General features: G+C 46.6%; 1 protein-coding gene across 1 annotated transcript in view; it reads right to left on the reverse strand.

Annotated features, from left to right (window-relative positions):
* Positions 1-21,235, reverse strand: part of LOC119127525 (FK506-binding protein 15-like) — a 51,240-nt gene that overhangs the window by 24,871 nt on the left and 5,134 nt on the right. Inside the window, exons 2-5 of the mRNA XM_037259512.1 lie at positions 19,987-20,081; positions 19,806-19,908; positions 18,656-18,827; positions 10,752-10,888 (exon numbers count right to left, since the gene is read on the reverse strand). Of these exons, the coding sequence (XP_037115407.1) occupies positions 10,752-10,888; positions 18,656-18,827; positions 19,806-19,904 (408 nt within the window). The 5' untranslated portion in view covers positions 19,905-19,908; positions 19,987-20,081. The remainder of the gene's footprint in view (positions 1-10,751; positions 10,889-18,655; positions 18,828-19,805; positions 19,909-19,986; positions 20,082-21,235) is intronic.

The following is a 21,235-nucleotide window of genomic DNA, read 5'->3' on the forward strand; positions in this document are numbered from 1 at the left end:
TGAAATGAAACAAAACGGCATTATATGTACCGTATTTTTTGGACTATAAGTCGCGTTTTTTTTTCAAAGTTTGGGGGGGGGGGGGGCGACTTAAACTGAGGAGCGACTTGTGTGAATTTTTTCACAAATTTTCCCCAAAACAAAAAAATAAAAGTGAAACCGCGATAAATGAACCGCGATGTAGCAAGGGATTACTATAATTTGAATTTCAAGTGACGTCAGCGGCACGGAGGTTGTTTACATAAAGGACGATTCGATTACGGGATGATGAAGATGACGAAGGGCCCCACGTACTACCGGCATCATTAGCGGCTTTTTTTGTAAGTGACACGGAGGATGAAGAGTTTGAAGGATTTAATGATTTGGAGTGACACAGAAGGTTTGAAAAACTATTATGGCTTTTACGCACGCCCGGTCCTACTCTACGGAGCTGGATGGAAGTCGGGGGCCGGCGCTCGGCCGGGTGGCTGTCCGGGGACGGTGGCTGGGGCTCGGACATGGCTTTTACGCACGCCGGGTCCTACTCAACGGAGCTCTCTTTCACCTCCGTGGATGGAAGTCGGGGGCCGGCGCTCGGCAGCTGGCTGTCCGGGGACGGTAGTTGGGGGTCGGACACTGCTCCTACGCACGCCCGGTCCTACTCTACGGAGGTCCCAGCCACCTCCGTGGCTGGAAGTGCCACCTCCGGTGATGGAAGTCCACGCCACCACACGCCTGGAAGTCCACGCCGGTGCTTGGGGCCGTGTGGCGGTGAACTATTTATGTTATAGTTATTTGATATATTTTATTTCGTGTAGCAACTTGTATATGTTTTTATCGTTACAGTTCAGTAGTTGTTGGCTCGTTGAACTCTTGTTTTGTTAAATAGAGCCGTTTACCAAACCCATGTCTTTCCTTGTACTTTATTAACGCTACAATATAGATATATCCACTAGATCTGTGGAATAACGACGAGGCTGACGTCAGGGCGCACGCGCGGCGTTGTTGACAAAGGATGAGGAATTTGATTGATGGATTTAATGATTTGGAGTGACACAGATGGTTTGATAATATTATTGCTTATATAATAGTTATTTGATATATAATTTATATATCGTTATAAGGGCCTGTGGAATATTTTGAAGTGCAAGCGCCGTCAGCGGCGGGCACCCGGCCAGCATTGTTGACATAAAGGACGATCGATGGATTTAATGATTTGGAGTGACACAGATGGTTTGTCTTCCGGGTTAGAGCAACGCTGGCGTCTGGATTGTTGACTGCCGCTTCTACCCCGAACCGTGTCCGCTATTTGTTTGTCCCCTGTTTGTTTTGTGTTTCCCGTTTTAAGTGTGCCCGTTTTTTCTTTTATTTTTCTCGCCTTTTCACCTGCCCACCGCGTATCTCTGGAGCTCTGCTCGCACCTCTCTGATCCCGCTCCCTCTGACTACGAGCTACGCTAGCCAACCCACCACCGGACCCTCCTACCTCCCGGCTCTGAGCCTGTAGCTGCTTGCTCTTGGCTCGGCAAACGGCTTCAACCCAACTTTCTGGCCACTTGGCCGGCGTCCTCGGGGGGAGCACCCGCTCGCTGCGAGCTCGCCGGTCGTGGCTCGGCTGTGTGCCCCCATGACACACTGGGGCGTGCCGTTTGCACGGGTACAGTCGGGATTGACCAACACCACCACCCACTCCACCAACATCACGACTCAGTCCACTGCTGCTTCCATGCATTTCACTGCCTACCAACTTCTAGCTAACCAGCTACTAGCCATTTCTACCATTTTTTCTGGATTATTCCCAGCTGCTGTTACGTCTCATCTCCTCCATGAATTATCACTTCTGCTACTCCAGGCTTCCATTCCACCAACTTCTCGTCCATTTGTCTACACTGCTGCTGATCTTCATCATCTCAACAATAATCAACGTCTCCCTGCTGCTGCTGCCTCAGCTGCCAGCAAGGCTGGGATCCTCCGCCATCGCCGCTACATCCACCGTAGCTCCGGAATGTCTTTTAGCCGACATTTCCCTGATGGCTCACCCATCCCCTCTTTCTGGACTACCTCTCGCCCCCCCGTCACCCCCACCTCCCGTACTGTCAACTTCAACAATCTCCGCTCCCCCACCCCCGCTCCTTCATCCATCTCCCTCGCACTGCTGAACTGTCGCTCCCTCTCCAACATATCACTAGTTATTTTCGAACTACTATTGGACAATAATTTGGATCTGCTCCTTCTCTGTGAAACATGGCAACAGCCCCTGGACTATTTTACTCTCAACCAAGCCACTCCGTCTAACTACAGCTACATCGCCAAACCCCGCCTCTCTGGGCGAGGAGGTGGTATTGCTGTCCTCCATAAGCGGTCCTTACCCATCACTGAATTGGACCTCAACCTCCCATCTATTTCATCTTTTGAATATCTCGCTTTTTCCCTCCCCAACTCTACTACTGCTGTTCTTATCTACCGCCCCCCAAAGTCACATCCGTCTTTTCTTTCTGAACTCTCTGAACTCCTCACCATCGTATCCTCAGTCTCCTATCGCCTCCTACTCATCGGTGACTTCAACATCCACATCGACCAGCCAACTGCTCCACTGACGTCTGACTTCATTTCCTTCTGGACTGCTTTCATCTCACCCAGCACATCAACTTCCCCACCCACACCAAAGGCCACACCCTGGATATAGTATGCTCCTCCTTTCCACTCACATCCAACCCCCGTCCTCTCACCTTTCCACTGTCAGATCATCTCTGCATCCTCTTCTCCGCCCCTCTACCCTCGCCTCATAATTCCACAAAACGCAACATCTCCTACCGCAACATCAAGACTGTAAACCCAATCACGCTTTGCCAGCTCTTATCCTCTGCCCTTCCCTCCGACCCCACTTCTTCCTCCCCTGATGACCTTGCCACCACGCTCAACAACATCCTTTCTGACTCCCTTGATTCCCTAGCCCCCTGGAAAACCTCCTCTGTTACATTCACTAACTCTGCCCATTGGTACACCCCGGAACTCCGCTCCATGAAACAAACTGGCCGTCAACTCGAACGCCTCTACAAAAGAACCCGCCTCACCGTCCATGCCGAAACCTTCAAACAACACGTCTCCTCCTATCGTGATGCTCTCCTTGCTGCCAAATCTGCTTACTTCTCATCTCTCATTAATAACACCAACCGGAACCCCCGCATACTGTTCTCCACCGTCAACAAATTGCTCCAGCCACCGGTCACCAAGTCACCCTCCTCACCTGCCCTCTGTAACTCCTTCCTTGTCAACTTTAACAACAAAATGGCCCAAATCAACAGTTCTCTGACCGACACCATCAATAACTCCTCCAAAATCCGGCACTACCTCTCTCTCCCTGCCGCTGAATCCCTCATCCACGCCTTCATCTCATCCCGGCTTGACTACTGCAACTCCCTTCTCACTGGAATCACTGCTCACTCACTCCATAGACTTCAACTAGTCCAAAACTCTGCTGCCTGCCTCCTTACCCACACCCGGTCCCATGAACACATCACTCCTGTTCTCCACTCTCTTCACTGGCTCCCCATTAAGGAGCGTATCATCTTCAAGATACTCCTCCTCACCTTCAAAGCCCTTCACCACCTGGCTCCCACTTACCTATCCGACCTCCTTGTCCCCTACTGCCCCAACCGTCCCCTCCGATCCTCCAATACTTCACGTCTGACAGTCCCAAAATCTAAACTCAAATCCTTCGGTGACAGAGCCTTCTCCTGCACATCACCCCGACTCTGGAACTCTCTCCCTCAGTCTGTCTGTGACTCACCCACACTCCCCATATTTAAGTCCCGTCTAAAAACATACCTCTTCTCCCAAGCTCATGACCTCCCCTACCCATAACTGGTTTCCTCTTCTTAATTTTATCCGATTGTTTCTTCCCCGTCCCCCACCCCTCATGTATGTCTTTGCCTTGTTCCCTGTAAGCGTCTTTGTGTTTTTGAAAAACGCTATACAAATTTAATGAATTATTATTATTATTATTATATTATTACTTATATCATAGTTATTTGATATATAATTTATATATCGTTATATGGGCCTGTGGAATATTTTGAAGTGCAACCGCCGTCAGCAGCGCGCACCCGGCATTGTTGACATAAAGGACGATCAATGGATTTAATGAATTGGAGTGACACAGATGGTTTTATAAACGTGTTATTTATGTAATAATTACCGTTTTTTTCCATGTATAATGCGCAAAATGTAACTAATTTATTGTCCTAAAATCTGGGGTGCGCATTATACATGGGTACAATTTTTTTTAATTTCTTTTTTTTTTTTTTTTTTTTTTTTTTTTTTTTTGTGAAGAAAATCATGGTACAACAATTTTTGAAGAAAATCTTGTCACGGATGGTTCTTTACAACGTCACTTTCCTCTCTTTTCATTTTAACCTAACTGATCGCGGTGGTGCCTTTCTGGGCAGTCTTAGAAATCAACGCCAACAAAAAAAATACATCCAGCCTAGTTAAGAAATCACCAGAAAGATCACCATGACAATTGTGAATAATAAATAAATAATTATTATATATATTATATATATTATTATTATAATAATAAATAATTGTGATAAATAACTGGAACATCACTCAAATATTGGTGATCCCATTGAGAGTCTCACATATTTCTTCGCTATCGAGTTTGCTACTGCATGCGCAGTGATACTGACCGGCAGAATAACATCCGGTTGTTCCCAAAGATGATCTTTTTTCTGAAATAATTTTATGTTTACGGACTTAAGTAACCCGGCCGGGTCATACCAAAGACTATAAAAATGGGACCCAGTGCCTCCCTGCTTGGCACTCAGCATTAAGGGTTGGAATTGGGGGGTTAGATCACCAAATGATTCCCGAGCGCGGCGCCGCTGCTGCTCACTGCTCCCCTCTCCCCCAGGGGATGGATCAAAATCACACGGGGATGGGTCAAATGCAGACGACAAATTTCACCACACCCAGACGCGTGTGTGACGATCATTGGGACTTAAAAATTAAAAAAAAAAAAAGAAAAAAAAAGTCAAAATTTGGGTGCGTATTATACATGGGTACAGGCTTTTTTCCAGCATCGACATGCCATTTTTAGGGTGCGTATTATACATGGTGGCGCATTATACATGGAAAAAAACGGTATTTGAATAACTCTGAATGTTACGTCAGGCCTGTTCTCAGCTCTTCGTTTGTGTTTATGTCACGTTAGCATACCTATCGTTTAGCCTGTTGTTGCTCGTTCATGTTTGTTCTTGGTGTTGGATTTTGTCGAATAAATTTCCCCCAAAATGCGACTTATACTCCAGAGCGCCTTATATATGTTTTTTTTCACATTATTGTGCATTTTATGGCTTATGCGACCAATATTCCGGAGCGACTTTTAGTCCGAAAAATATGTTACTTTTCGAAAATAAAAAAAACGTTTTTGTTTTTTTAATTAATTTGCATTTTAGTAAACCTACAAATGTGTCAGATCATTTTGCTGGACCCTGTATATTGCTTTCATTCATGTGCTAACATGAGAAGTTTACGTTTATCTGCAAGCATATCTGCCAAGGTAGATATTACCTTGGCAGATATGCTTGCGTGATGACGTAATTTGTTGACCGTGACTACAGGGATGAGAATGGCAAATGTGAAAAAGCACGGAAAAGTAGCGGGGGGCGGATATATATATATACATATATATATATATGTATATATACGGAGTTTTCTTAAGCTGTAAATCATAATCAGCAATATTAAAATAATAAAAGGCTTGCAATATTTCAGTTGATTTGTAATGAATCCAGAATGTATGACATTTTTGTTTTTTAATTGCATTACAGAAAATAAAGAACTTCATCACAATATTCAAATTTTCTGAGACAGTCCTGTACATACAAACCGGATTCGGTTGAAGTTGGGAAATTGTGTAAAATGAAAATAAAAACAAAATACAATGATTTGAAAATTCTTTTCAACCTATATTCAAATGAATACACTACAAAGACAACATTTAATGCTCAAACTCATAAACTTTATTTTATTTTTCAAATAATAATTAACTTAGAATTTCATGGCTACAACACGTGCAGTAGAAGTTGGGAATGGGCATGTTTACCACCAAACGCAAATTCGACTTTCTCTGTCTGACAGAGACGTGGCAGCAGCCCAATGACTTTTCACAAATCAACGATGCTACACCTCCAGGGTTTGTTTACATTTCGCAACCCCGTGGCTCTGGTCGCGGGATGGTCTTGCAATAATTCACCGCGAGAAGTGGAAAGTCACTGCTCTCTCTGTCCCTACATGCAGCTCATTTGAGTGCATTGCATGCAAACAGTTCGGTCCTACTCCTATCATTGTCGCCACTGTTTACTGTCCACCTAAGCCCCACCCCGAGTTTTTAAATGACATTGCTGCTCTTTTTGCCCATCTCTCCACACTCTCACCTAACGTGATTCTACTGGGCGATTTCAACATCCATATGGACAACACTGGTCTCCCCCTCACCCGTGACTTCTCATCCTGCCTTGAGAGCTCCGGTTTTCACATCTTCACCAACTTTCCTACCCACATTAAAGGCCATACACTGGATTTAATCTGTTGCTCCTGTCTCACTCCCTCCACCTGTATCATCTCCCCATCACGGACCACTTCCTCCTCTCATTTAAAGTCACACTCTGCCTCTCCGTAACCAAGCCACCTCGTCTGATCTCATTCCGTAACATCAAGGACCTAAATACTGACACCCTCTCCTCCACTATTGCCTCTTTACCATACCTAAATTCTTCCTCCCCTGATGAACTGGTTCTCCACTATAACAACTCACTCACCAACATTCTTAACTCCCTCGCTCCAGTCAGAACCTGGTCGGTTTCTTTCACCCATTCTGCCCCCTGGTTCACCCCTGCTATCCACTCCATGAAGTCCAAAGGACGTCAACTTGAACGCCTCCATAAAAAGACTGGTCTCACTGTTGACCAGGACATGTACAAAAACCACATCTTACAGTACAAGGACTCTATTGCTTCAGCCAAATCCACTTACTTTTCCAGTCTCATTTCATCCAACCGTGGTAACCCTAAGGCTCTTTTCTCACTCAACAAAATTCATCAACCCCTAGATCTCCGTCCCCGCCACCTGTACTCCTCTGACACTTGCAACTCATTCCATTTGTTATTCACTCAAAAAATTGACAAAATCCACCAGCAACTGAGCCACTCTTCCCCTTCTCCCTACTCCTCTGAACCTCTCCCGTACAGTCTGCCATTCTCTTCATTTCAACTCCCTGATCCCTCTGCTATTTCTGCTCTCATCTCCAAATCCAAATCATCTCCATGTCAGTTAGACCCACTTCCTACTGCCCTGGTTATATCCTGCCTCTCCTCACTGCTCTCTCTTATCACTGCCATCATCCACTCCTCTCTCAGTAATGGCTCTGTTCCCTTACATTACAAAACTGCTGCTGTCCCCCCAATTCTTAAAAAAGCTGGTTCAGATCCCAACAATTTCAATAACCTCCGCCCCATTTGCAACTTACCTTTCATCTCTAAAATTCTCGAAAAAAATGTTGCCTCCCAACTTCAGTCTCATCTCTCACGAAATAACTTATTTGAACAGTTCCAGTCCGGTTTCCGGCCCCGCCATAGCACCGAAACAGCCCTTCTAAAAATCACCAATGACCTCCTCACTGCAGCTGATTCCGGTTTACTCTCCATCCTCATCCTCCTTGACCTGAGTGCGGCCTTTGACACTATCTCTCATTCCATCCTCCTCAATAGACTAACCTCTATCGGTATCTCTGGCACCCCCCTAGACTGGTTTCACTCCTACCTATCAGGCCGCACCCAGTTCATCCAACTTAAATCCATCCATTCCCAATCCTCCCGTCTCCAATGGTGTCCCCCAGGGCTCTGTCCTGGGTCCCCTCCTTTTCATCACTTACCTCCTCCCCCTTGGTCTTATTTTCCATAAATTTAATGTCCTCTTTCATTGCTTCGTGGATGACACCCAGCTCTATCTCTCCACCAAACCCAACTACACCCTCCCTCCCTCTTCCCTGACTCACTGCCTCTCCGAAATACAAAACTGATTCACCTCCAACTTTCTCAAACTTAAGAGTGATAAAACTGAAATCCTTTTAGTTGGTTCTAAATCCACTCTATCGAAAGTTGACAGTTTCTCCCTCCCCATTGACAGCTCCTTAGTTTCCCCCTCTCCCTAGGTTAAGAGTCTGGGTGTCATCCTCGATGGCACACTCTCCTTCTCTTCCCATATCAACACCACCACCCGCAATGCTTACTTTCATCTCCGCAATATCAATCGCCTCCGCCCCTCTCTCACAAACCACTCCACCTCTATTCTTGTTCACAGCCTCGTCACCTCCCGTCTCGATTATTGTAACTCTCTCCTCTTCGGTCTCCTTCAGAAATCTATCCATAAGCTCCAACTGGTCCAGAATTCAGCTGCTCGAATCATTTCCCAAACCCCCTCCTTCCATCACATCACCCCCGTCCTACAGAACTTGCATTGGCTTCCAATTCACTACCTCATTTTTTTCAAAATCCTCCTCCACACCTTCAAAGCTATCCATAACCTTGCCCCTCCTTACCTGTCTCAACTCCTCCACACAGCCACCTCCACCCGCTCCCTCAGATCCTCATCTTCCATCCACCTCACTGTCCCCTCTGCCCGGCTCACCACCATAGGATTGTATTAACCCCTAATCATGCCTCCAAAGAAAGCAAGTGGGAGCAGTAAAGCCATCCTAAAACACAAAGATGCTCTTAAAGCAATGCGACAGTGAGCGCCCGGTGCACTGCAGTTGCGCGATCGGACCAAATTAAGGTCTCTGCGCACTGATGTCCACTTAAATTTTGTTAAGTACATCAGGACTTTTAAAATATTTTCTAAATTTCAGCTACGGCTCTGTCACAATAATGCGACGAGCACGGTGCAGTTGCGCGTTCGGCGGCGCACTACGGTTGCGCGTTCGGCGGTGCGCTGCAGTTGCGCGATCGGACAAAAATGCGCAAATGAAAAAATGCTTAAAAAAGGCGGGGGTTTTGTCTTGGAACGGATTAATATTTTTTCCATTATTCGTAATGGGAAAAATAGATTCGGAATTCGAACGATTCGCTTCTCGAACCACCTTCTGGAACGGATTGTGGTCGAAAACCGAGGTTTGACTGTATTATTAATGCAACAAAGTGAGGTTATTTTAGTAAAGTGCCTAGGTCTGTCATGTGATCTTTAACTTGCATAGCAGATTATCAACTCTGATAGAGCTTGTTTAAAGTTAACATTAAATGCAAACACTGACTGGATCCAACCTGCAGACATATTCCGACACCGGCAAATGAAAGAGAAAAAAGACTGAAACAAAACACATCACAAGGCTTGTCATTGGACAATAACTACAACTATGTAATGGATGTAGCACCCCAGCATAGCTGTCTGCTTGGTTTGCTGGACCCAGTAGCCTACATAAAGTTGCCGATGAATAAAAAATGTAAAGAGGTAAGAGTGCCAACCATTTTCTTTGATTTGCTGAAAGATGAACAGGATGTTGACAAAAAATATGACCTTCTTTGATGGGGATCTTTAAAATGAATGAAATATGCCCTCCACCTACCACTTAAGTCCTACATGTTATGTACGTGATAGCGTAGCAGCTAACCACTTACAATTATCGTAAGCATCATGCAAATCGCCAACTAGAATCCTCTTCTCATTTTATCACAGTAAAACATGAATCAGAACAACATCACAAAATAGTGTTCAATACTTTTAAGACTTTGATTGGTTTTAACCAAATAATTAAGCTAAAACACCTTAGTATAGCGCATTAGCATTGAGGCCTAAGCTCTTAGGAAGCGGAGGCCTTGCTTGACGGAGCTAAACGCGAGGGCTCATTCGATGGAGAACAGCTCCTCACGTCAATATAGGCGTACATTTTGTTGTCCTAAGTCAAGTCAAAGTCAGCTTTATTGTCAATAACGAGCAAGTACCGTATTTTCCGGACTATAAGGCGCACCTAAAAACCTAAAATTTTCTCAAAAGCCGACAGTGCGCCTTATAGTCCGGTGCACCTTATATATGGACCAAATTCCGAAATTTAAACTGGCCCGAAGCATTGTGTCATGAAATCAATCATAAGTGGCCCGCTGAAGACTATGAATCATGAATCAAAAAGACTATGGATCATTATTTTGTGATTATAACGTAATTTATTGCGTCTGAAGTTGAAATAAAAAAGATAAAATGGAGAATGATTTGATTTGGATTAAAAATCTGACATGATGCATTAATGGTGCGCCTTATAGTCCGGTGCGCCTTATATAAGGATAAAGTTTTAAAATGGGCCATTCATTGAAGGTGCGCCTTATAGTCCGGTGCGCCTTATAGTCCGGAAAATACGGTAACTATTTAGAGACTGATATGAGTGAGTTAATAGTTGTTTTTGTATTATTTTCACAGGAGAACGCTTGAACACCAGACTGTCTCCTTGACAATGCATTAGCGATATTTGTGCCACCCTGTGGCAGAATGAGATATTATCCCTAAATGGCACACAGGTTTTCCAAACATATGTTTTTATGTGGGTTACAAATCCATTTGTGGTTTTATGTTTCGATATCGGCTCATGAAAAAAGAAAAGCAATTTTTAAACACAGCACCACTCTGAGATTCTCACCCAGTGTATATAAACCAAATATCATTAACACAGATGGCACAGTACTGATCCACTCAGTAGGAATAGACATTTTGAAGGGCACTCACTTGTTTTAGGCCATCTTGATTTGTCTTCAGGTCATTAACTTCCCCCTCCATGTTTTTGAGCTTGAGCTCTAGCTCCTTGCGTCTTTGGATCTCTTCATGGTACTGAGACTGGGATCTTTCTGATATTTCCTTCAGCTCTGACACATACAAGCACATAATCACAATGTTCCATCAGTGATTATGACATACGTATGTTTGTTATATCAGAGTCAGAGTCAGCTTTATTGTCAATTCCTTCATGCTAAGACACACAAAGAAACCGAAATACCGTTCCCCCTATCCCACGGTGACGAGACACAGTACACGATTAACACACAAGTAAAACAACGGGGAGAGAGTTCAGGACCCCAACAGCCTGGAGATCACAAACTTCGCCAGAGGCGAGCAGTGCTGGCATCCCACAACAGAGTCCCGGCACCATTCGTCACGGATGTAGACGCACAGTCCACCTCCTCGCGATGATCCCCCTCGTACAATGGCCCGGTCCGCCCGATAGCACGCCATCCGCTCCAGATGCACAGCAGCTACGCACTGTCCGGTCCGCAGAACTCAGCAGGCATGTTGATGTCCAGCGATCGAAACGTTCGCCAGAAGAATGGAAGGCACGGCCGGAGCGAGCTGGGTTGGCCCGCCAGCCAGGCCCGGACGCCGAACCGGGGGAGGAATAGCAGGCGAGTCCGGCGACGCTCCAGGACGGAGCAGACCGAGCGCCTTTAATGTCCCCGCTTCAAAGTCCAGATCGCCACAAAACTCGCCTTCGCCGATGTCGAGCAGAACCAGCCCGCCGCACTTGTAGCACAACCCGGTACGACGAGACGAACACACAAAACTGGCGGACAAACCCACATTAAACGACAAAACAAAACACCGTTCGGGACAGAGAGAGGCCGCTGCGTGTGCACGCGCCGCCATCTTACTTCCGTAATCCTATCCTTTACAATATGAGATTGGTGATCTCTGATTTTTAGTTCAGTTTCCAATACAGTTAACTCTCCCCTCCATGAGCTGTCCCCTCGTCATTGTGGAGGTGATTGAGTATCTCAATAATCCTAGGAGCAAAGTCTGGGCCTGAAAGTTGAACCTTATTTAAACAGCATAAATTGCATTTGGCATTTTCTGAAATTACTTCACCATTAAAGGAACATTCCAGGCTGTTTGAATTCACATTTAGCACTTATAAAGGATGTATAAGACAGGGTCACCCTTGGTGAAGAGGTCACAGGTGAGGGACCAGACCAAGTATGCCCCCCCCCAATTGTAAAACAAATACAAATAATAGCTTCGGTTTCCCTTTTCCCGAATGCCGGCTACCAGGGCCTCCCTTTGGAGCCAAGCCTGAAGGTGGGGCTTGAAGGCAAGTGTCTGGTGGCCGGGCCTGCACCCATGGCGCCAAGCCATGCTCAGACCCAATGAAAAATTTGGGTCCCCCTTCACAAGATCTCCCCTCCTGTGGAAAGGCCAAAAAGGTCGGGTGCAGAAAGAGTTTGGCAGCAGCCAAAGGTTGGGGACCTTGCCAGTCCAAAACCCAGCTACAGAAGCGAAAGTGGTTGAACTCTCTTACACTGGAGTTGCCCACAGTGTGAGACACAGAGCAGGTCTGGGTGTACTTATTTCTCCCTGCATATGGACCAGGCGTCGGGAACCTATGCCTCGCGAGCCAGACATGGCTCTTTTGGTGACGTTATTAAAAAGAATACATTAGTACGCTCAAAAAATCATTGGTCTTAATTAAAATACATGCATTTAATTGTATCTAGCCTATCATTTTTTATAAATGGTATGGCTCTCACGGGAAATTATTTGTAAAAAAATGGGCATGTATGTCTCTGTCCGCCAAAAAGGTTCCCGACCCCTGATATGGACCAAACAGCAGTTTAGATTACCCACCCTTTTTCAGGCTTCAGAAAATTTATTATCCCCCTAGGGGGCAATTTGTTTTGCAATAGCAGAACAACACATAAAGTCACCATTCATTTAAAAACATCACACAATATGGGCAGGGGCTGCGTTCATTTACACAGTCATAATTATTACATCATGCAGAGCAGGCTCACAATATCTGGTTCAAGAAGCCTATCGTGGTTGGCACAAAAGTATTCCTCTACCTGTTCTTTCTGAGCCTCGGTAACAAGTACCAGCAGCCAGACGGCAGGAGCCTGTAGTGGCAGGCCAGTGGGTGAATGTCCCTAGCTTTCCTAAGTGGCCCTGGCTCTATACAGCCCAGAAAGCTCCATGAAACTCGTCCCAGCAATCCTGCCACACATCCTCACTATGCTACCTAATCTACCGTTTTTTTTTTCATGTATAATGCGCCCCCATGTATAATACGCACCCTAAAAATGGCATGTTGATGCTGGAAAAAAGCCTGTACCCATGTATAATACGCACCCAAATTTTGACTCCTACTTAAGTCCGTAAACGTAAAATTATTTCAGAGAAAAGATCATCTTTGGGAACAACCGGATGTTATTCTGCCGGTCAGTATCACTGCGCATGCGCTAGCAAACTCAATAGCGAAGAAATGTTTCGGATTTGTGTAGGGTACATTGTGACAGCAAACGAGCAGGTGATCGAGCAAGCGTCTGATACGAGAGCATTGTGTTCGTATGGAGCGTGTTTGAAGTGAACAGCAGAGAAGAAAGCGCATCTGTAATGGCGGCCTCCGTATGATATCCGGATAAAAAAAAAATTTTTTTTTAAATGTACTCATGTATAAGATAAGATAAGATAATCCTTTATTATTCCCTCAATGGGGAAACTCCTATGTTAGCAGCAGTACACTTAACATATACACACACACACGCATGCGGGGAAGGGGGTAAAAGATTTTAAAGAAGTAGAAGGTATATATAATTAAAAAATATGGACAGTGTATACAAAATACACAATACACAATATGCAGTGGAGATAAAAAAAATATTAGATAAAAAAAAAAATAGTGCAAGTGAAGAAAAAAAAAAAAAAAAAAAACAGTGCAAAGAAAGCAGGTAAAAGAGTGTGAGGTAGACAGATATTGCACGTAGTGTGATTGCACATATGGTTATTGCACGTTATTGCATGTTATTTTGACCGTTAGCTACGGTGATCGGCCTGGTTGTACAGTCTGATGGCAGCAGGGAGGAAGGACCTGCGATGCCTCTCGGTGGTGACGAAGCCGGTCACTGATGGAGCTCTCCAGGGCTCTGACAGTCTCATGAAGGGGGTGGAAGACATTGTCCATGATGGAGGACAGCTTAGCCACCATCCTCCTCTCCCCCACCACCTCCACCCGGTCCAGACTGCAGCCCAGGACAGCGCCGGCTTTCTTCACCACCTTGTCCAGCCTCTTCCTCTCCGCTGCAGTGATGCCGCTGCTCCAGCAGACCACCCCATAAAAAATGGCGGACGCCACCACAGAGTCATAGAAGGTCCTCAGGAGGCCGTCCCTCACTCCGAAGGACCTCAGTCTGCGCAGCAGGTGGAGTCTGCTTTGGCCCTTCTTGTATAGGGCCTGAGTGTTAACAGTCCAGTCCAGTTTATTGTTCAGGTGAACACCCAGGAACTTGTAAGAGTCCACAATCTCTATGTCCGTTCCCTGGATGTTCACCGGCGAGAGGGAGACTTTGCGCCGGCGGAAGTCCACCACCAGCTCCTTTGTTTTCCCAGAGTTAATCTGGAGGCGGTTCCGCCGGCACCAGTCCACGAATCTGTGATTCAGTTCTCGGTACTCCGTCTCGTCTCCGTTGTTAATGAGACCGACGATGGCGGAGTCGTCCGAGAACTTCTGGAGGTGGCAGGTTGATGTGTGGTGGGTGAAGTCAGCTGTGTAGATGGTGAAGAGGAGGGGGGCCAGGACGGTCCCCTGTGGAGCTCCTGTGCTGCAGACCACCGTGTCAGACACACGGCCTCCTGTCCTCACAAACTGCGGTCTGTTTGTGAGGAAGTCCAGGACCCATGATGTCAGCTGCTGGCAGGCTCCAGCATGGTGCAGTTTGTTCCCCAGCAGTTCTGGCTGGATGGTGTTGAAGGCACTGGAGAAATCATAAAACATGATCCTCACAGTGCTTCCAGCCCGCTCCAGGTGAGCCAGGGACCTCTGCATGAGGAAGATGACGGCGTCCTCAACCCCGATGCTCGGCCGGTAGGCGAACTGCAGGGGGGTCGGCGGAGGAGCTCACAGGGGGCGCAGGTGGTGGAGGACCAGCCTCTCCAGGGTCTTCGCCAGGTGGGATGTCAGGGCCACCGGCCGGTAGTGGTTGAAGTCACTGGGGCGAGATGACTTGGGCACTGGTACCACGCAGGACGTCTTCCACAGCTGTGGTACCCTGTGCAGCCTCAGGCTCATGTTGAATATGTGCTCCACGATCCCGCACAGTTGCCCGGAGCAGGATCTGAGCAGCCTGGAGGTGATGCCATCTGGACCCGTCGCCTTCTTCACCTTGAGCCTGGCCAGTCCTCTCTCCACCTGGGCTGTGGAGAGCACCATGCTGGGTGGGGGGTGGTGGGTGGGGTGGGGTGGGTTGCAGGGGGGATGGTTGGTGGGTTCGGTGGAGTTGAGAATGGGCTGGGGGGTCTTGGAGGGGGTGTAGCAGGGGGCGGGGTTGAGGTGAGAGTCCTCGGAGCAGAAGAGGCTCCAGTCGGGGGAAGTTGCAGCAGGGCTGGGTGGGTGGGGGGAGGAGTGGATGTTTGTTCAAACCGGTTGAAGAAACCGGTTCAGGTCATTCACCCACTCCTGATCCCTTTCCAGCGCAGGTCTGGAGTTGCTACGTCCTGAGATGGTGTTCAGGCTCCTCCAGACCCCGCTGACGTCGTCCCGCTGCAGTTGGTCTTCCATCCTCCTCCTGTAGTTGCTCTTCCCCCTCCCTGATCTTCTTCCTCAAGTCCCTCTGCACCGTTTTCAGCAGGTCCCTGTCTCCCGATTTAAAGACCTCCTTTGTCCCTGAGCAGGTCTTGATCTCAGGGGTGATCCAAGGTTTGCTGTTTGCAAAAACTCTGACTGTTTTGGTGGGTATGGTGGAGTCCTACACAAAAGTTAATGTAGTCCGGACACAGCTGGTGAGACATCGATGTCGTCCCCCGTAGTCCTCAAAGAACACGTCCCACACCGTGGTCTCAAAACAGTCCTGAAGAGTCTCCAGAGATTCTTCAGACCAGATCTGTCTGGTGTGGGTGACTGCTGGTTGCCTGTGCACCAGAGGCTGATACAGGGGGAGAAGGTGGATCAGATCGTGATCAGATCTTCCAGGGGGGGGAGGGGGGATGATTGTATATGCCTCCTTAAGGTTGGCCATAAAAAAGGTCCAGTGTTTTATTTCCTCTTGGTACTGCAGGTGACATATTGGCTGAAAGTTGGAAGCGTGGATGAAGGAGAGGCATGATTGAAGTCCCCGGTAATAAGGAGGAGGGCATGTGGATGCTGTGTTTGCAGCCTGCTTACACTGCTGTGCAGGACATCGCGGGCTGCGTCGGCATTAGCATTTGGGGGGACATACGCAGTTATCGCGATAACGTGCGAGAGTTCCCGCGGCAGGTAGTGTGGCCTCAAGCTAACGGCTAGCAGCTCAATGTCCGCGCTGCAGAGTTGCTCCTTGATAGTGATGTGCCCAGGGTTACACCATCTATCGTTCACAAACACAGCAAGCCCCCCTCCTTTCCTCTTACCGCTCTCTCGTGTCCTGTCTGCCCTTATCAGGTTGAATCCGTCCAGAGCGACGACAGAGTCCGGTGTTTGCTTCGTTTAGCCAGGTTTCCGTGAATAGCAGCATGCTACATTCCCTGTATTCCCGTTGGTGCCGTGCCAGCGCCGTTAGCTCAATCCATTTTATTGCAAATGGATCTACACATTCCCGGTGATGAGGTGGGGAGTGTGGGCTTGAAGCGGCGTTTTTTTTTTTTCCGGCACATAACACCCGAGCGTTGTCCTCTTTTCCTCCTCTTCAGCTCGGGGGAAACATTGGGGCTTGTAGCCTGTTAGCTTCCCTTGGCTACAGAGGGCTAACAGCTGACCACGGGTGTAAACAATGGAGCGTTTACTGCCTGCTTTCGGCGGTGCTGGGGTGATGAACCAGGTGAAAAATAGAGTAAAATAAGACGGCAGCCTCACTGTTTTCGCAAACATGTTTCTGCCCGGTAAAAAGAAAAGCACAGGACTGAAAAAAAAGAAAAAAGAGTAAAAAAGAACATATAAAACGAGACAATATACAGACGAGTCGACGGAGCTGCTGCAAACGTGTCGCCACTACCGCGGCGCCAACGAACGTTATGCGCACCCCAGATTTTAGGACAATAAATTTGTTAAATTTTGCGCATTATACATGGCAAAAAACGGTATTTTTATTTTTGGCTGTGAGGGACCCAACTCAAAAGATAAAAGAGAAGGTTAAAATGGACTCAATAAAACAAGAATAAAATAACTTCATAAAAGATGAAGTTTTTGGAAGGAGTGCTGAAGAGTGCTCCTTCTGGAGACTTCGTTTTGTTGGGCAACTTCAATGCTCACATGGGCAATGACAGCAAGACCTGGAGGGGCGTGATTGAGAGGAACGCCCGCCCCCCTGCATCAGAAACCGAGCAGTGTTCTGTAACTCAATTTCTGTGCTTGTCACAGAGTGTCCAGAACCAACAGGGGTCTGTATGTGCTCATGGCATCAGGACAACCTAGGCTGTAATTCGATGATCAACTTTGTGGCCACGTGATTTCAACGCTCGATAAAGAGAGGGACACAGCTGACAATTTATTACCACCGAATGGTGTGTTGGCTCCAATGGTGGGATAAGCTGCTGGTCTGCCCCGACAAACCCTGCTGGGAACGACTGGCAGAATCCCTTGTCAGAAAGGGTTTCGACTTCCACCTTCGGCAGAACTTCGCCCACATTATAGAGGAGGTGGCGGACATTGAGTCCGAGTAGACCTTGTTTTGTGCCTCCATTGTTGAGGTGGCTGATCGGAGCTGGCTGTAAGGTGATTGGTGCCTGTCGTGGGGACAAACCCGAAACGTGTTGGTGGAACCACCAAGTGTGTGAGGGTGCATGGTAGTTCACTAACAAGTCTACATATTCTTTGTGGACTTGGAGAAGGCCTTCCACCATGTGCTCGAAGGATCTTGTGGTAGATGAGCTGCCGTAGTATGGGCTGTTTGAGCCTTGTACAACAGATGTTAGAGCTTAGTCCGCATTTACGGCAATAAGTCGGATTTGTTATCAGTGAGGGTTGGACTCTGCCAAGGTTGCTTTTTGCCACAGATTCTGTTAATCACTTTTATGAAAAAGGTTTCAAGGCACAGCTAAGGTGTTGAGGTTGTACGGTTTGGTGGTCTCAGTTTCTCTCCTCTTTTAGATGGTGTGGTACTGTTAGCCTCTTCAAGTGGCAATCTTCAACTCTCACTGGAGCAATTCACAGCCAAGTGTGAAGCAGATGGGATCAAAATCAGCGACTCCAAAAATGAGACAACGATCCTAAGTCGTAATAGGGTGGAGTGCCCTCTCCAGGTGGGGGATGAGATACTGTTCCAAGAGGATGAGTTCAAGTATCTTGGGGTCTTGATCACAAGTGAGGGGAAGATGGAGAGCGAGATTGACAGGTGGATCGGTGCAGCGTTTGCAGCGATAAAGACTATGTATTGGTCCGTAGTGGTGAAGAGGGGCTGAGCCGGAAGGTGAAGATCTTGATTTACAGGTCGCCTATGTTCCTACCCTCCACCGATGTTATGGGTCATGATCAAAACAATAGTCCATAGGACGGGTTTGAATCTGAAATGTTTTAATCAAGCTTGTATTTCCACTGGAAGGTAAGTAATTGAGATACCATTGGCTGGGTCAGCAATTAAATTAATACATCATAACAGTGAGATAGTCTAAAATCACAGAACTGTACAGTCAATACCTAATTTTGGCAGCAATATGTATATCTGGGTATTAACACTAACCTTCGAGTTGTGATTCCAGATCACTGATGTGTTTAGAGTGGCGTTCACAGTCAAGCAGACTTGTGCTCAGTTTAGTTTGCAGCTCTAAAATCTTCTGCTGATGTGTCAAACCCTCTAGTTGCATTTGAGAAAGATTAGCTGTGGCTGATGCCAGTTCTTCCTTTAATTGAATCTGGAGGGTAATCAAGAAGATACAGTGACAGGATGCGAGATAGAGACCTCAACCCAAAATGAAACCTCATGTCACAATAATGACTGAACCATTTATAAAAGTACAAATGACAACTGGGAATTAAAACCATCCATCTATCTATTATTCACGGCTTATCCGGGCTCAGGTCGCGGGGGCAGCAGCTTCAGCAGGAAGTTCAAACTTACTTCTGTCAGAGAGGTGACATTCCATATCCCTAGAACTACTTCTGTAGCTGCGGATCGGACAGCCAAGGTCCCCGCCTTTGAGCGCCGCACAACTCACTACGCACCTGACCCCTTTGGCCCCTCCCACAGGGGGTGAGTTTATGGGAAAGGGGACCCATGTTAACTTTTCAGGCTGTACCAGGCCAGGCCCCGTGGGTGAAGGCCACCAGACGCTCACCTACGAGCCTCACCTCCAGACCTGGCTCCAGGAGGGGCGGGCGATCTCATCGTCCGGGGCAAGGGAAAATTTATCTATATTGTCACTCATTTTAAGGGATTCTATGAGCCGTGCTTTGTCTGGTCTCTCAGCTAGGACCTGTTTCCCATGGGTGACCTTGTCAGGGCATAAAGCCAGACAACTTAGCTCCTAGGATCACTGGGACACACAAAGCCGTCCACCATGGTATGGTGATGACTGATGGAGGGGACCAATGAATTATCCAAATAAATACAGTACGACTAAAATGAAGGTCGCGTTTGAAAACATGCTCTGAGAGCGGACCAAAGCTGGAGTGCCAGTATGCACAGTAGACGCTCTGACAAAGGACACGATGCACCAAAGCTGGCTGCGTTTGGATAACACATCCACTCTAAGAGAAGTGCACGGGCCTCAGAGTGAATTTCCTAATGCACCCTAAATATATTTTATGAAGCCAGGTAAACTTCTCTACTTCTGTTTTCTCTGCGAAACCCTGGGGTCCATTACACTTTGGTAGTGATTAGCAACACTGACCTTGTCTTGTTCAGCCTGCAGTAGTTTAACTTGATTCTGTTCACCTGAAGACTTGAGGGAGTCATTTCTCTTTTCCAAATGCGTGTTGCTCTGGTCCATATACCTACATGAGATATGACTAGGCGTGATACATGGTCTACAGACAGAAAAAGATGAGACAATTGAAAATATTCAAACTCACCTTTGGCTTTGGTTGAATACTTCACTTATCTTGGGGTTTTGCTCCTCAATACGAGAGCCTTTCTCGAATAATTCTTTCTTTAAACATTCATTTTCCTATAAACAAAAAATGAACATGATACAGTGGACATAAAACATACAGACACCACTATTCAAATTCCAGTTTGTGAAAAATAAGAAAAAAAAACCAACATTTTTTTTGTACATCTTTCATGTGAAATATAACTTGTACTTAAATGAAAACAAATGTTTTGAGAAAGAATAGACATAAGCAACTTAGATAATGTAGCACAATTGGGCACACACTCTTACTGGGTATGGGTTGCATTCAGAGTTAACCCTGAATCATTCCTTTGCACCTGTCAGATTTCAGTGCATGCTGAGCCTGGAGATAAGACTGCATCCCAAAATGTTGGGCAGTATATATATTTCCAGGAACTCCGTTTTTTCTAATAGTGTATCACATGACACATTGTTCTATACATATACCACATCCAGTATGCTGAACATTATTAATATCACAATTCAAACTCGTCTTAAATGGAAGTCAGCACACTACAGCCACTATTTGAAAAAAGTCAAAGTCAAAGTCAAAGTCAGCTTTATTGTCAATCCCTTCATATGTCAAGACACACAAAGAAACCGGAATTCCGTTTCCTCTATCCCACGGTGACGAGACATAGTACACGATAGACATACCAGTAGACGACACAAAATAAAAACAAGTAGGCACAAACAATAAATAATAAATAATAAATAATAAATAAATAATATGAGCGATGAACAAATAATAAACAAATAACCCAATAAATAAGAGGAGCAAAACTGATCCAGTGTGCATACAGCAGACAGTAAGCATAGCGCAAAGTACAGGACGCTACGCAGAAAGGGGGAGCGAGTTCAGGATCCTAACAGCCTGGAGTGTGCAGCTGTTGGTGAGTCTGGTGGTGCGGGAGCGCAGGCTCCTGTACCTCCTCCCAGAGGGCAGAAGATCAAACAAAGTGTGAGCGGGGTGACTCACATCACTCACAATCGTGGTCGCCTTGCGGGTGAGATGGGAGGTGTAAATGTCCTTCAAGGAGGGGAGAGAAGCACCAATAGTCTTACCAGCCGTGTTCACTATGCGCTGCAGGGCCTTCAAGTTGTAGTCAGTGCAGCTGCCACCCCAAACAGCAATACAGCTGGAGAGGACGCTCTCAATGGTGCCGCGGTAAAATGTAGTCATGACGGCCGGAGGAGCGCCCGCTCGC

This window comes from Syngnathus acus, chromosome 9 (assembly GCF_901709675.1).
Source record: "Syngnathus acus chromosome 9, fSynAcu1.2, whole genome shotgun sequence".
In the NCBI taxonomy this organism is placed as follows: Eukaryota; Metazoa; Chordata; class Actinopteri; order Syngnathiformes; family Syngnathidae; genus Syngnathus; species Syngnathus acus.